General features: G+C 50.3%; 1 protein-coding gene across 1 annotated transcript; it reads right to left on the bottom strand.

Moving 5' to 3' along the window:
• Window positions 1-1,932: 1,932 nt before the first annotated feature.
• LOC134154607 (olfactory receptor 14A16-like) lies at window positions 1,933-2,892 on the bottom strand. The gene has a single exon (XM_062601283.1). The coding sequence runs from the start codon at window positions 2,890-2,892 to the stop codon at window positions 1,933-1,935; it is 960 nt and encodes a 319-aa protein (XP_062457267.1).
• Window positions 2,893-12,244: the final 9,352 nt, after the last annotated feature.

Genomic DNA, 12,244 nt, shown 5'->3' with positions numbered 1-12,244 from the left:
GGGTTGCAATCCTGCTTGTTGCCTTACTTCTTTCCTGCAGGATCCTGAACTCCACCATCTCGTGGTCACTGCAGCCAAAGCTGCCCCCAATCTTCACATCTCTACCAGTCCCTCTCTGTTGGTAAGGACAAGGTCCAGCAGGACACCCTTCCTTGTAGGCTCCTCCACCATTTGTGACAAGAAGTTGTCATCAATGTGTTGCAGGAGCCTCCTGGACTGCTTGTGCCTTGCTGTGTAGTCCCTCTAGCAGATGTCAGGGTGGCTTAAGTCTCCCATGAGAACCAGGGCCTGCGATTGTGAGGCTACTTCCAGCTGTCTATAGAAGGCCTCATCAACTTTCTCTTCCTGGTCAGGTGGCCTGTAGTAGACACCCACAACAGTGTCCCCCATGCTAGCCTGACCTTTGATCTTTACCCATAATCTCTCAGCTGCCTCCTCCTCCACCCCTAGGCATAACTCGATTCATTCCAGTTGCTCTCTCACATAAAGAGCAACTCCACCACCTCGCCTTCCTGGCCTGTCTCTCCTAAAAAGCACGTAGCCATCCATGACAGCGTTCCAGTCATGTGAGCTATGCCACCATATCTCTGTGACTTCAATGAGATCATGGCCCTGCGATCGCACACAGATCTCCAGCTCCTCCTGTTTGTTCCCCATACTGCGTGCATTGGTGTACAGGCATTTCAGAGAGGTAGTCATGCATGCAGGTTTCCCAGGAAGGGTGTACGGGGGTACGTACACCCCCGTACGTGGTAGGTAGATGCCATACCCCAGGGCATCTTGGGTTTCCTACATTTGCCCAAACAAATGAATCCTACCTCTGCTTTCAGGCACAGTCTGTACCATCTACATCCAAGTGTGCTGCAGAAGAGGGAGGCACATCACACCCAGGTCTCTGCTCTAGTGTCAGCACTCTCAAATACTTCTTGCTCTCCTCCCACTGAACCTCTTCTCACCCCACTAGATGATATATACAGAGACTGGACTAATGAGGATCTCAAGATAGCTGGATCGCTTCAGGGTGGGGATATGTGCTTCCTGCATGGTCCCCATGATAGCCCTCAGTGCTCTGGTCCCTATGACCCTCCTGCCCTGTAGCATCCCACTAGTCCCTAGCCCTTTCCCAACCCCAATCCTGTCCCCATCAGGGTTGGCAGAAGGCCATGCTCCGGGGTCTGCTGGGGTCTAGTCCCAGGGAGAGGCCAGACAGGACTGGCCATTCCCCCCATACATATGCTGAGCCCAGCAGGCAGGTGGAGTTGGCTACATTCGAAGATCAGCCTTCGCCAGGACTGTGGGGAATGACCAGTGCTGGGAATGGCTGTATGAGGGGCTGGGGCTGGGAGGAGTTTCCTGGGGCAGTTTCTCCTCTCTGTTCATGCAACAACAAGTTGGGCAGGATCTTTGCATTGAAGGATCCTGCTTGAGGGCTCCCATGGGAGCAGGTCTAGTAGGTGGCCTCAGGACCTCCTCTGCATGCTCCCTGCCAGCCCTGCAGAGGACCCAGGAGAGGGCTCATCCTCCCAGGGCCCACAGCTGGACACCTAGTTTTCCAGCTGGGCACGGAGTCTTTTCTGGAGGTGACTTTTGGGGTAAGAAAGAGGATGCAGGGCAGGGGAGAGTGTCTCAAGAACATGTACTGGGGACAGGGTGTGAGGGACAGGAGTTTTGGAGGAAGCCCAGCCTTCAGGCACTTCACCAGGAAGAACTTACTTTATTACAGAGATATGGTGATGGAGACAGCTTTGACCCAGTGTTAGATGCAATTTTATGTGGGCACCAGGTGTGGCAGAGCAGTCTCAGGAAAAGTGGAATGAATCCAAGTATTTGGATTGTGTAGCAATATGATAACAAATAGTAACAAAAACAATAATAATAATAATAATAAATTGAACAAACACAGCTCCATTCTAGTATGGGACACAAAGGGAGTCATTTGTGGAGAGCAAAGGGAATTTTACTACTGCTGAAAAATGTCCATGAGATCACATTCCTCAGGGCATCCTGGAGCTCCTTGTTCCTCATGCTGTAGATGAGCGGGTTCAGTGTTGGAGGTACCACTGAGTACAGAACAGCCACCACCAGATCCAGAGACGGGGAGGAGATGGAGGAGGGCTTCAGGTAGACAAATGCTGTAGTGCTGACAAAGAGGGAGACCACGGCCAGGTGAGGGAGGCACATGGAGAAGGCTTTGTGTTGGCCCTGCTCGGAGGGGATCCTCAGCACAGCAGTGAAGATCTGCACATACGATAGCACAATGAAAACAAAGCATCCAAAGACTAAACAAAGACTAACCACAAGAGCCTCAACTTCCCTGAGGTAGGAGTCTGCACAGGAGAGCTTGAGGATCTGGGGGATTTCACAGAAGAACTGGTCCACTGTGTTGCCTTGGCAGAGAGGTAGTGAAAATGTGTTAGCTGTGTGCAGGAGAGCATTGAGAAAACTGCAGCACCAGGCAGCTGCTGCCATTTTGACACAAGCTCTGGTGCCCATGAGTTTCCCATAGTGCAGGGGTCTGCAAATGGCAATGTAGCGGTCATAGGCCATAACAGTGAGAAGAGAAAATTCTCCTCCAAGCAAAAAGACAAACATAAACACTTGAGCAGCACATCCTGAATAGGAAATGGCCCTGGTGTTCCAGAGGGAATTGGCCATGGATTTGGGGACAGTGGTGGAGATGGAGCCAAGGTCGAGGAGGGCGAGGTTGAGGAGGAAGAAGTACATGGGGGTGTGGAGATGGTGGTCGCAGGCTACGGCTGTGATGATGAGGCTGTTGCCCAGGAGGGTAGCCAGGTAGATGCCCAGGAAGAGCCAGAAGTGCAAGAGCTGCAGCTCTGGTGTGTCCGCAAATGGCAGGAGGAGGAACTCGTTGAGGGAGCTGCTGTTGGACATTTTGCTCTCTCCAGGCATGGGGGACTGTCCAAAGAAGAAAAGACATGAAGAAGTTAAGATATATTTTTCAAGAAAAAAAAAATGCATTTCTCATACAGGTCCCTACATTGCCTTTCTATTTATTGAGAGGGTCTTTGTGCAGCTTCCTTGCTTGACCTCCACTTTTGCACTGGCTGAGTTTGCCATGAGGAGCTTCGGCCTATGCCTATGGGCTTCCGAAGAGTCAGTACAGCAGTGGGAACTGGGAAACGAGGTGGGGTGGGGGACTCATCCTGACATTCACAGTTTCTGTCAGGTGAAATCCACTCATCATGTAGAAGAACTTTTCAGCATCTTCAGTTCCAGTTCTGGAGAATGAGCTTTGAGGAACAGAATTTTAGAGATTTCACAGGGATTTTATTTTCTTTTAGATGTCACCTTTGGGAAAAGTTCCTCAAAGGTAGAAATCCTTGGCATTTCTACTGTGAGTCCTGAGAGGAAGCCATCCACTGTCCTGTGTTGCAGAGTGGGGACACCTCATCTGTCTGTTAGTCTTATTCCCAGCTGTCCTGTGTTCACATCTCCTTGAGCTGGAGGATGATGTTATTCTAAAAAGAAACCAGCCCCTCTTGAGTGCAGAGGAGTCCAGTTTCAAAGTACAGGTCTCCAAAATTCTCAGCCTTTCTAAGGGCACCAGGGGGAGATCTCCACATTCCCCATCTAGCCAGGGACACACAGAGCTCTTTTCAGGTGCCCCTAGGCAGCCTCCTACCACCATCTCCATACTCTCCGAATCTCTACACCTTCTTCATTAGTCTCTCAGATATCACAGAGGTGCCATGAGACAGCTCTGCCTTTCAGGAAGGCAGCTCACTGCCTGACAGGACACCACAGGGAGGCAGTCAAAGGACTTTTAAGACTGAAGATGGGCTCTACTTTAGGAAGTCAGCTCATTTCCCAGCCCCTCAGGCTGCAGTTCCTTTAGCCACACAGTTTAGAAGGGGCTGGGGAAACCTCATTCCCATGCAGACCCCTCTGTTGCACAACTTGCAGAATCAGTGTCTGAACTGCAGCTGAAAATGTTGAACCCTAAGAGCCTGAGGGAAGAAGAGGAGCATCATGGACAGGAGGGGAAACAAGGAGCAACATCATGATCCTGATTCCAAGGCAGGCAAGGGCGGGGGGGGGGGGGGACGCACTTGAAAAAGCTCTCACCTTACCCAGCTGGGCATGCTGCATCATAGACAATGATATCACAGAGCAGTCACTCAGCCCTTTATCAAGTGCCACAAAACAGGCCTGTGGCAGTAGAGATGCCCCTCTCCTCTCCTGCAGGTCTGGCTGCAGGAGAGGCAGCTCATGCCCTGGACTCCATGGCTGTCAGGGCAGAGGCTCTGCCTGAGGGAAGGGGAGACACAGGGGCTGGCCCAGAGGAGGGTGTCTGCATTGCAGGGACTGATCAAGACTTGCTCAAATCCGTCTCCCCATGATGATTCTGTTTGCAGTTCCCTCTCATTCCCTCCTCATCTCTGCTTCCTGGAGCTGGCCCTGTTGGGAGCTTTCTCCGTCCTAACGCCTTTTTCCTGTCGGTGCTCACAGACCCTCTCCCACCCTCTGCATGCGTATTTCTGCCCTACAGAAACCTTCCAGATTAGGGCACTGTCCAGGGGCATCTCTGCATGCAGGTCCCAAGGAGCAAGTCACATAAACCCTGGTAAGTCCATTAAGTTGCTGCTGGTGCAGCTGTGGTGGGAGGTGGGGCTGAAGAGCTTTGCTGACCTTTCTCACACACCTTCTGATCTCCAAGAGTGAAGATCAGTGAGTCCCAGTCCCTTGCCAAGCCAGAAAACTCTTTCCTTTTTCTCCCTGCCAAAAGGAGGAAATTGAAAGCCTTGGAAGGAAACTCCTTCCCTTTCATGGAGCCTTTTTTTCACCTCCCTCTGTGGTGCAGACACTGCTCTGAATCACAGCCCAGGGCAGATTGTGGTGCATGTCCCAGCTTCACAGTCCTGCACCATTCCTGGGAGAAAGTAGCAGCCTGCCCTGTCCCTCTGACAGTGTGGCAAGGAATCCCTGCTCTAAAGCATCTCCTCCTCCCCAGCACTAGAGAAGCCGGGAGAATAATCCTTAGAAGAAGCTTTCAGTCTTGGGATGGAATGGGTTTAGAAGACCCCTCCAGGAACCTCAGTAGCACTGCCCCTCTGCCAAACTTACTGTGTCAAGACGGCATTTCTCCTGCAAGGAGCTCTCCCCTGGCCTCCTGCTCCACACTGCCTTTCACATCTCACTGTCAGCCTTGTCTCCTCTCAGGTCAGCAATTGCAGGCAGTGCTTGGAGCTCTGCTGCTCTTAGCAGAGGAGCTGCTGCTCCTGCACACAGCTGTCTCTCAGCACTGCTGTCTGGTTGCCATGAGCGCCCTCCACCCCAGCAGCCTGCTCTTTCTAGTCAACAGTGGCCCAGCTGAAGGCATGATTTTCTCTGTCCCTTGTGCTCTCTCCTCCTGGGAATTGTTCACAAAAGTAAAACAGAATAATCACCTTTGGTCTCTCTCTAAACAGTTCAGAGAGATCAGTTACAGTGTTGTCACTTGTTTCATCAGAGGATGGTCATCTAGGAGACACAGAAATGTCCTACCTTGGAAATCCATACTCCCAGGTCTTAACTAGGCAGGACACCGAGAAAGGGACAGGAAGGGAACTCATTTTTCCATGGTTCAGCTTTTCCTTCAGATGAATCAATCTGGGCATCTCATGCCTGTTCAGAAGCCACTGGGAAGCAGTGGGATTCAGCTCCTTCCTGTGAATGCCACAAGCACATAGGAGGTGGGATGCCCCTTGCCTAAGCTGAAGTGAGCATAAGAGGTCTGCAAGCAAGCTCCTTGTCTAAGCTCCCATTACAATCCCTGGAGATGGACGGTGGAAGTCAGTTGCTCATATGCAAACAGCTGGTGACATTTGAAGAGACAGAGTTGGTCTTAGGCATGTGCCTGTGTCTGCTTGCTCTGATGGAGCAACCAGGACACCCGCATCCTTCTGGACCATCAGCATAGGGCCAGGTGGTGAATTTCCTTGACCATCTGAAATGACACTAGATGCCTACTATGACTAGAGCTCCTCTCACTATGAAGCCAAGACACAGGCAGATTCCAGTGTTACAAAAAGCCAATGTCATTCAGGGGAGACACTTGATTTATTGACATAAAATAGGCTGGCAGGGCCATGTCAGATGCTCAAGTGTCCAGGACAACCGTATGTCTGTAGCAGATACTGCATGAGACCTTAGGGAAAACCATGTCCCTTTGGAGTCCGTGCTGGGCAAGTGCCCCAGAGCATGTTTGGCTTCCTACATTTGCCTGGACAAATGAATCCCACCACTGTCTTTAGGCAAAGCCCATCTTGTCTACATCCATGTGTACTGCACAAATGGGAGGCACATCACAGCAAGGTCTCTGCGCTGATCTCTGCACTCTCAAATCCTTCTTGCTCTCCTCACCTGAACCTCTTCTGACCCCACCAGATGATATGAATTAGGACTGGACTAATGATGACATCAGGGTGGCTGGATCATAGGCTGTCAAGGCCCTGGGACATCTTCAATGGCAACATGTCCTTCCTGGAGATTAGTTCAAGAAATCTGTCACAAGTGCAATGGTGCCACTGAGTCAGCTCATGCAGTCAACCCCTCGCCTGACATTCCTGCACAACCCAGCTCTGTTTCTTGGCCTTGGGCACTGTAGGATTTGTTCTGTTAGTGGGAACCTCATTTCGTCATTACACTGCCACCTGTTATCCATGCTAGTATGTCACCACTTGCAATCAAAGGCTCTTCCATGGGATGGATAATGGGAGGCAGCTCTGAAGGACTGAGGAGCTCAGGAAAGCCAGTAGCTCAGTAAGGACTGCACCTGTCAAGCACAAGAATGTTCCATACAAACAATTATAAAATTAGTGGACATCTCTGGGACCCAGCTTGACTAAACGGGGAACGTGCATGTGGGTTCCAGGGCAGTAAGGCTGCACAGGAGACATTATTTGGACATAATCTCAGGCTGCATTATGGATAATTTGGAATGGGCCATCCAAACACTAAGTAAACTTATTAGCAGCCTAATCATTTTGATAATTTGAGTAGAGTCATTAGTTAGTTAATAATGTTATTGCACCTATTCCAGCCTCTATAGCCTGGGGCTGATGCGATGGGCAGGAACAACACCAGTTAATTTGTTCTGCTGCCCCTGGCCTACTTACCTTTCCCCAACTCCAGCCTTGAGAGTTATTCACCCCCTGGCCTCAGTAACATGGGTCACACCAACGAGGGTCACAAGAACCACAATTATTACATGTCACCCAGAGCCACCCGTGTCGGTGGTATCTTAATCCTTCCCCCCTTGGAGCAGCATTCAGGAGGAGGGCACTCCTGTAAGGATGATGAAGACACCAGTGAGGAAAATGTCCTCGGTTTATGCTCTGAGATGGTTGGCTCAGCCAAGCAACCAGAGACTCACATGTCCACAAGGCCTTGGAAAGGAAACAAGTGCAACAGGTACCAGAAATTCCTTCATTTTTCATGATCTAGCATGGCTTTATCTTCCTGGGTAAAGGTCTCACTGTTCTGGGAAGGTGGTAATTTCCTGACATGGAAAGGATGGATCCAATCATCTTTCCCCACGACCTTTACAGCAAAGTAAGAGATTAATAAAACAACAACCAATTTATTTATATCCTTCAGGCAAACATGGAGGTGGGGTCACTAGGCCAGTTACCATTCTCCTCACATACTCTCAGTCCTTAACTTTTAGCTGCAGCAGGGTTCAGCTCTGCTCTGTTGTTATGATAGTCAGTCATGGGGTGAAGGGATGGCCAAATACCCCCAACAGCAGGCTATCTGCCTTGAACACTGAAGAAAGGAGTTTCAGTGACTGCAAATGACTGCTTTACTCCTGCAGTGGTGGTCCCAAGGACAGATCCCATCACTGGAGTAAGGAGCAGTTAATTCCTGTCTGCAGGAATTAACACTGCCCCAGCGGTGAGAGCAGGCTTCCTGTTTCCAAGTCCTGACATCCAATCAGGCCTTATGTCAAACTCTTGATGTCCTCTCTTTCAGAATATGAGGCACAGGAATGCAGACTGCATGTAACTGGCCCCAGATTCTGGGGGAAGCTGGAAGCATCCCTCTACATTACCCATCCCTCGACTCCATCGATACCTTCCATACTGCATAGCTGTGGTGAGAACACCTCTTTCTTACACAGGGGTATGAACAGTTGTAACAGTGCTGGAGCAATGCTGTGAGAAAAACCTTGCAAATAGTTAACAAGACTCAAGGACAAGGGGGAGAGACAAACAGTACTGCAAAGGATAACCAGCTCCGGCTAAATAACCTTGATGAAGCACTTTGAAGAATGTGAGAGGTAGATGAGACAAAAACAGCAGAATAACCCAGAAGTGACCTTAGGTTCATTAAGGCTTATTAACATATTAAACTACACACCCCTAAAAGAAGAATGAGATGGAAATGACATGATAATGATGTTACTGCCTCTTCTTCGCTTCCTGTGCTAATTAGCAGGAATGTGAAAGCGCAAGCGCAGAGCGATTACCTGATGTAATGAAATTGTAACCAACAGAAAGATTTGTATAAAATACTCCCTGAAAAGTGTGTATAATGAGAGGGGGAGAAGGTGTGCTAGCTTTGTGGATCTAACACCTAGCACCCATCTCTGTGCAGAAATGAAATAAACAAATATCTCGACCCTGTGTGTCTGTTGGTTACTTGCACACCAGGTAACAGAACCCAGATTTTGGACAACAAGAGGACTCACTCCATGAAACGCTCCTCACCAAAATTAGACTGAAGGGCCTGCAGCTCCCCAAGTGGTCCTCGTGGCCTTTTTGGAAGATGGGCACAGATTCCTCTCTCTAGTTGTTGGGACCTCCCTTGATCTCCACAGCCTTTCAGGGATGATAGAGACTGGCCTTGTTATGATATTGGGCAGCCCTCTTAGTATCCGCTGATGCAGCCCATCCAGTTCCAGAGACTTGTAGGGGTTGAGTTCTTGCCAATAACACCTCACTGAACCCTCTTCCACCTGTGACTGTTTTTTCCTCTGAAGTCCTGACTCCAGGCAAAACAGCCCAGGAGACCTTGTTGGTGGAGAGTGGGGCCAAGAAGGCACAGAGCTCCTCAGAATTACCTGCATCTTCTGTTACTAGATTCCCTGCCCAAACCAGCAGTGAGCCCACATTTTCCTTTTCCCTCTTTTGCTGTAACTGAAGAGGTAGCAGCTCTTCTTCATGCCATTGATGCACCTTGCAAATCCAATCCTAGCAGAGCTTTGGCTTCCCTAAGACCATCCCTGCTTTGCTGGACAACTTTTCTGATTTCTACTTTTTTTTAGCCTCTCCCTCCTTCCAATTCTTACATGCAGACTTTTTGTTGAGAGGTCAATCCTGATTTCCCAGCATAGCGAAGCCAGTCTCCCAAGATTTCTACCAGTTTTACTGAGTATCGCTATGGCCCATTCTTGTGCTTGGTAGGTGCTGTCCTTACAGACCTGCTGGCTTTCCTGAGCTCCTGGGCCCCCACAAGTCCCCTGAGCAGGCCCAAGTCTACTTCTCTGAAGTCCGGGGTCTGAGCTCCACAACTATCCTTCCCCACTCTGCTCAGGATCTAGAACTCTGCTTTTTCATGGTCACTCTAGGAAAGCATGGTACTGACTGTCCCATCCTTGATCAGTTCCTCCCTGTTTGAAATTGCAGACAGAGGGAAGTATGAGTACTGCCCCTCTGTGCAACTGTGCAAAGAAGCTGTCCCTGGTGCCCTCCAGAAACCTCCTGGCCTGTTTCCACTCTGCTGTTCACCTTTCCAGGGAATGTCTGTGAGATCGAAGTCCATCCCCCTCCCTGCCCCACAAGATCACTTGGGCCTGTGACCCACAGAATTGCTCACATTACATTGACTTTGTCACCCTGATTAGGTGGTCTAGTTCCCATCACAATGTTACCCTTACCCTGGTGCTTACCCAAACACTTGCCTCTCCCATGGAAGAGCTCCACACATCTGAGCTGCCCCTTCACACAAAGGACATCCCCCTTCCTCATCTTCTCCCTTGTTCTCTCCTGAAGACCTTCTACCCTACAATTGGTTCCTTTCAGTCATGTGAGTAATCTCACCACATCTTAGTTATTCTAGCAATGTTTCAGTCAGATTGGTGATGGTGAAACCTGTTATCAAGGACCAAGAACACAGTGTGTGTGGTGGTCCCACTTCAGAGCAGGGACATGCTGGCATACAAAGCAGGTGGCAATGTTATGGTGAAAGGATGTTCCCACTAAGAGAGCAAACCCTGCAGTGCCCGAGGCCAGGGAGAAACACAGCTGGGCTCTGCAGGAATGGGTTTGCTGCCTGAGCTGACTCTGCAGCATCGTGGGGCCTGTGTCAGAGGTGAACTGATCTCCAGGAAGCACAAGGTGCTACTGAGCAATTCCCAGGCCCTGGAAAGCCGGTGATCCAGCCACTTTGGAGAGACCATTAGTCCAGTCCCTGTTCATATCATCTGGGCAGGTGAGAAGAGGCTCAGGGACAGGAGAGCTAGAAGGGTGTGAGAGTGCCGAGACTGGAGTGGAGACCCCAGTGTGATGTGCCTCCCAGTTACACAGCACACTTGGACGTGGACGATACTGACTTTGCCTAAGGGCAGAGGTAGGATTCATTTGTTTGGGCACAGGTAGGAAGCCCAAGATGCCCTGGGGCACTTGCCCAGCACACGTGCCCAAGGGGCATGGTTTTCCTGTAGGTGCCACGCTGTATCTGCGAGAAATACACAGTGGTGCTGGACAACCCAGGCATCCGGTATGGACCTTCCAGCCTATTTTACGTCATTAAATCAAGAGTCTGCACTAAATCACATCAGTATTTTGCACTGCAGGGATCAGTTTGTGTCTCAGCTTCGCAGTGAGTGGGGCTCCAGCAGTGTTAGACAATTAGTGTTATGGCCAAGGAAATTCCCCACCTGGCCCCCACCTCATGCTCCAGAAGGATGTGATTCTTGTAGTTGCTCCATCAGAGCAAACAGATACTTCAACTGTCTCCTTAACTCTTAGCTGTCTCTTTAACTCTGTCTCTTTAATTAACACCAGAGGTTTGTGTGTGAGGGACTGACCCCCAACTGCCATCTCCAGTGATTGCAATGGCAGTTCAGACAGGGAGTTCATAGGCAAACATCTCTGTTGTGCACACTTCTGCTCGGGCAAGGGGAATCCCACCTTCTCTGTGCCTGTGGAGGTCATGGGAGGGATCTGAGTCCCACTGCAGCTCAGGGGCTTCTAAACAGACATGCGATGCCCTGAAAGACTCATCAGAACCAATACCTGAACCATGGCTAAACGAGCTCCCTTCCTGCCCCTTTCTAGGTGTCCTGCCTAGTTAAGAGATGGAACAGGGGCTTCCCGAGTGGGGGATTTCCATCTCTTGCAGATAACCATTCTCTGATGAAATAAATTGTTATGCTGGAATCATTCTTCCTTTAGGGCTTAGAGAGGGACCGTCGGTGATTATTTCAATCTACTTCAGGGATGATTTCCCAAGAGAATGGAGCACAAGGCACAGAGAAATTCATGTCTTCAACTGCCCCCTGCTCCTGAGCAGGGCCGGGCTCCTGGGACAGAGGGAGCCCATGGCAACCTGGAAGCATTACTGAGAGACAGCGGTGTCCAGGAGCAGCTCCTCTGCCAAGAGCAGCAGGGCTCTACGCTCTAGGCACTGACTGTGGACATGAGATGAGAAGTGAAAGGCAGTGTGGAGTGGGAGGCCAGAGGAGAGCTCACTGTGGGAGAAATCTTCACAGCCTTTGACACGGTAAGTCTCTGGCTGCAGGACAACACCACTGAGATTCCTGGAGGGGTCTTCTGAACCCAGCCCATCCTGTGCCTGGAAGGCTTTTTATGGATCACTCTCCTGGTTTCTAACATGCATGGCAGGCTTACCTGAAAGGGAAGGCACTCTCCTGAGGCTCTGATTTTGTTTTATACCTTTGGCAGGGCACAAACTGGAAAGGATGGTTTGGGCTTAGGTGACTGGAGGAGAGTTCTGCAGTGTTCCTGTGAGGGACCAATAGGTCTACAAGGACCCCAGAAAGCTCCTTCAGCCACCTCTTCACCTGCCAGCAGCAGCAATATCTCCTTTGCAGCCCTCACCAGTCTCATCATGCTTAGTCTCGCCTGCTCCTTAGGTCTTGCACACACAGAGATGCCCCTGGGCAGGGCTCTTTTGCCAGAAGGATTCTGTAGGGCAGAGTCAAATGCCCCGTGGGTGGCATGGGGTCAGGGAGCACTGACAGGGGACAGACGTGGGGACAGAGAAAGAGCACCAAGTG

This window comes from Rhea pennata, unplaced genomic scaffold (genome assembly GCF_028389875.1).
Source record: "Rhea pennata isolate bPtePen1 unplaced genomic scaffold, bPtePen1.pri scaffold_32, whole genome shotgun sequence".
Lineage (NCBI taxonomy): Eukaryota > Metazoa > Chordata > Aves > Rheiformes > Rheidae > Rhea > Rhea pennata.
The sequence above is the reverse complement of the archived record's forward strand: the minus strand, read 5'-3'. Positions and strand labels throughout refer to the sequence as shown.

Coding starts and splice junctions, on each gene's coding strand:
- LOC134154607 (XM_062601283.1), bottom strand. CDS start 2,892: ATGTCCAACAGCAGCTCCCTCAACGAGTTCCTCCTCCTGCCATTTGCG.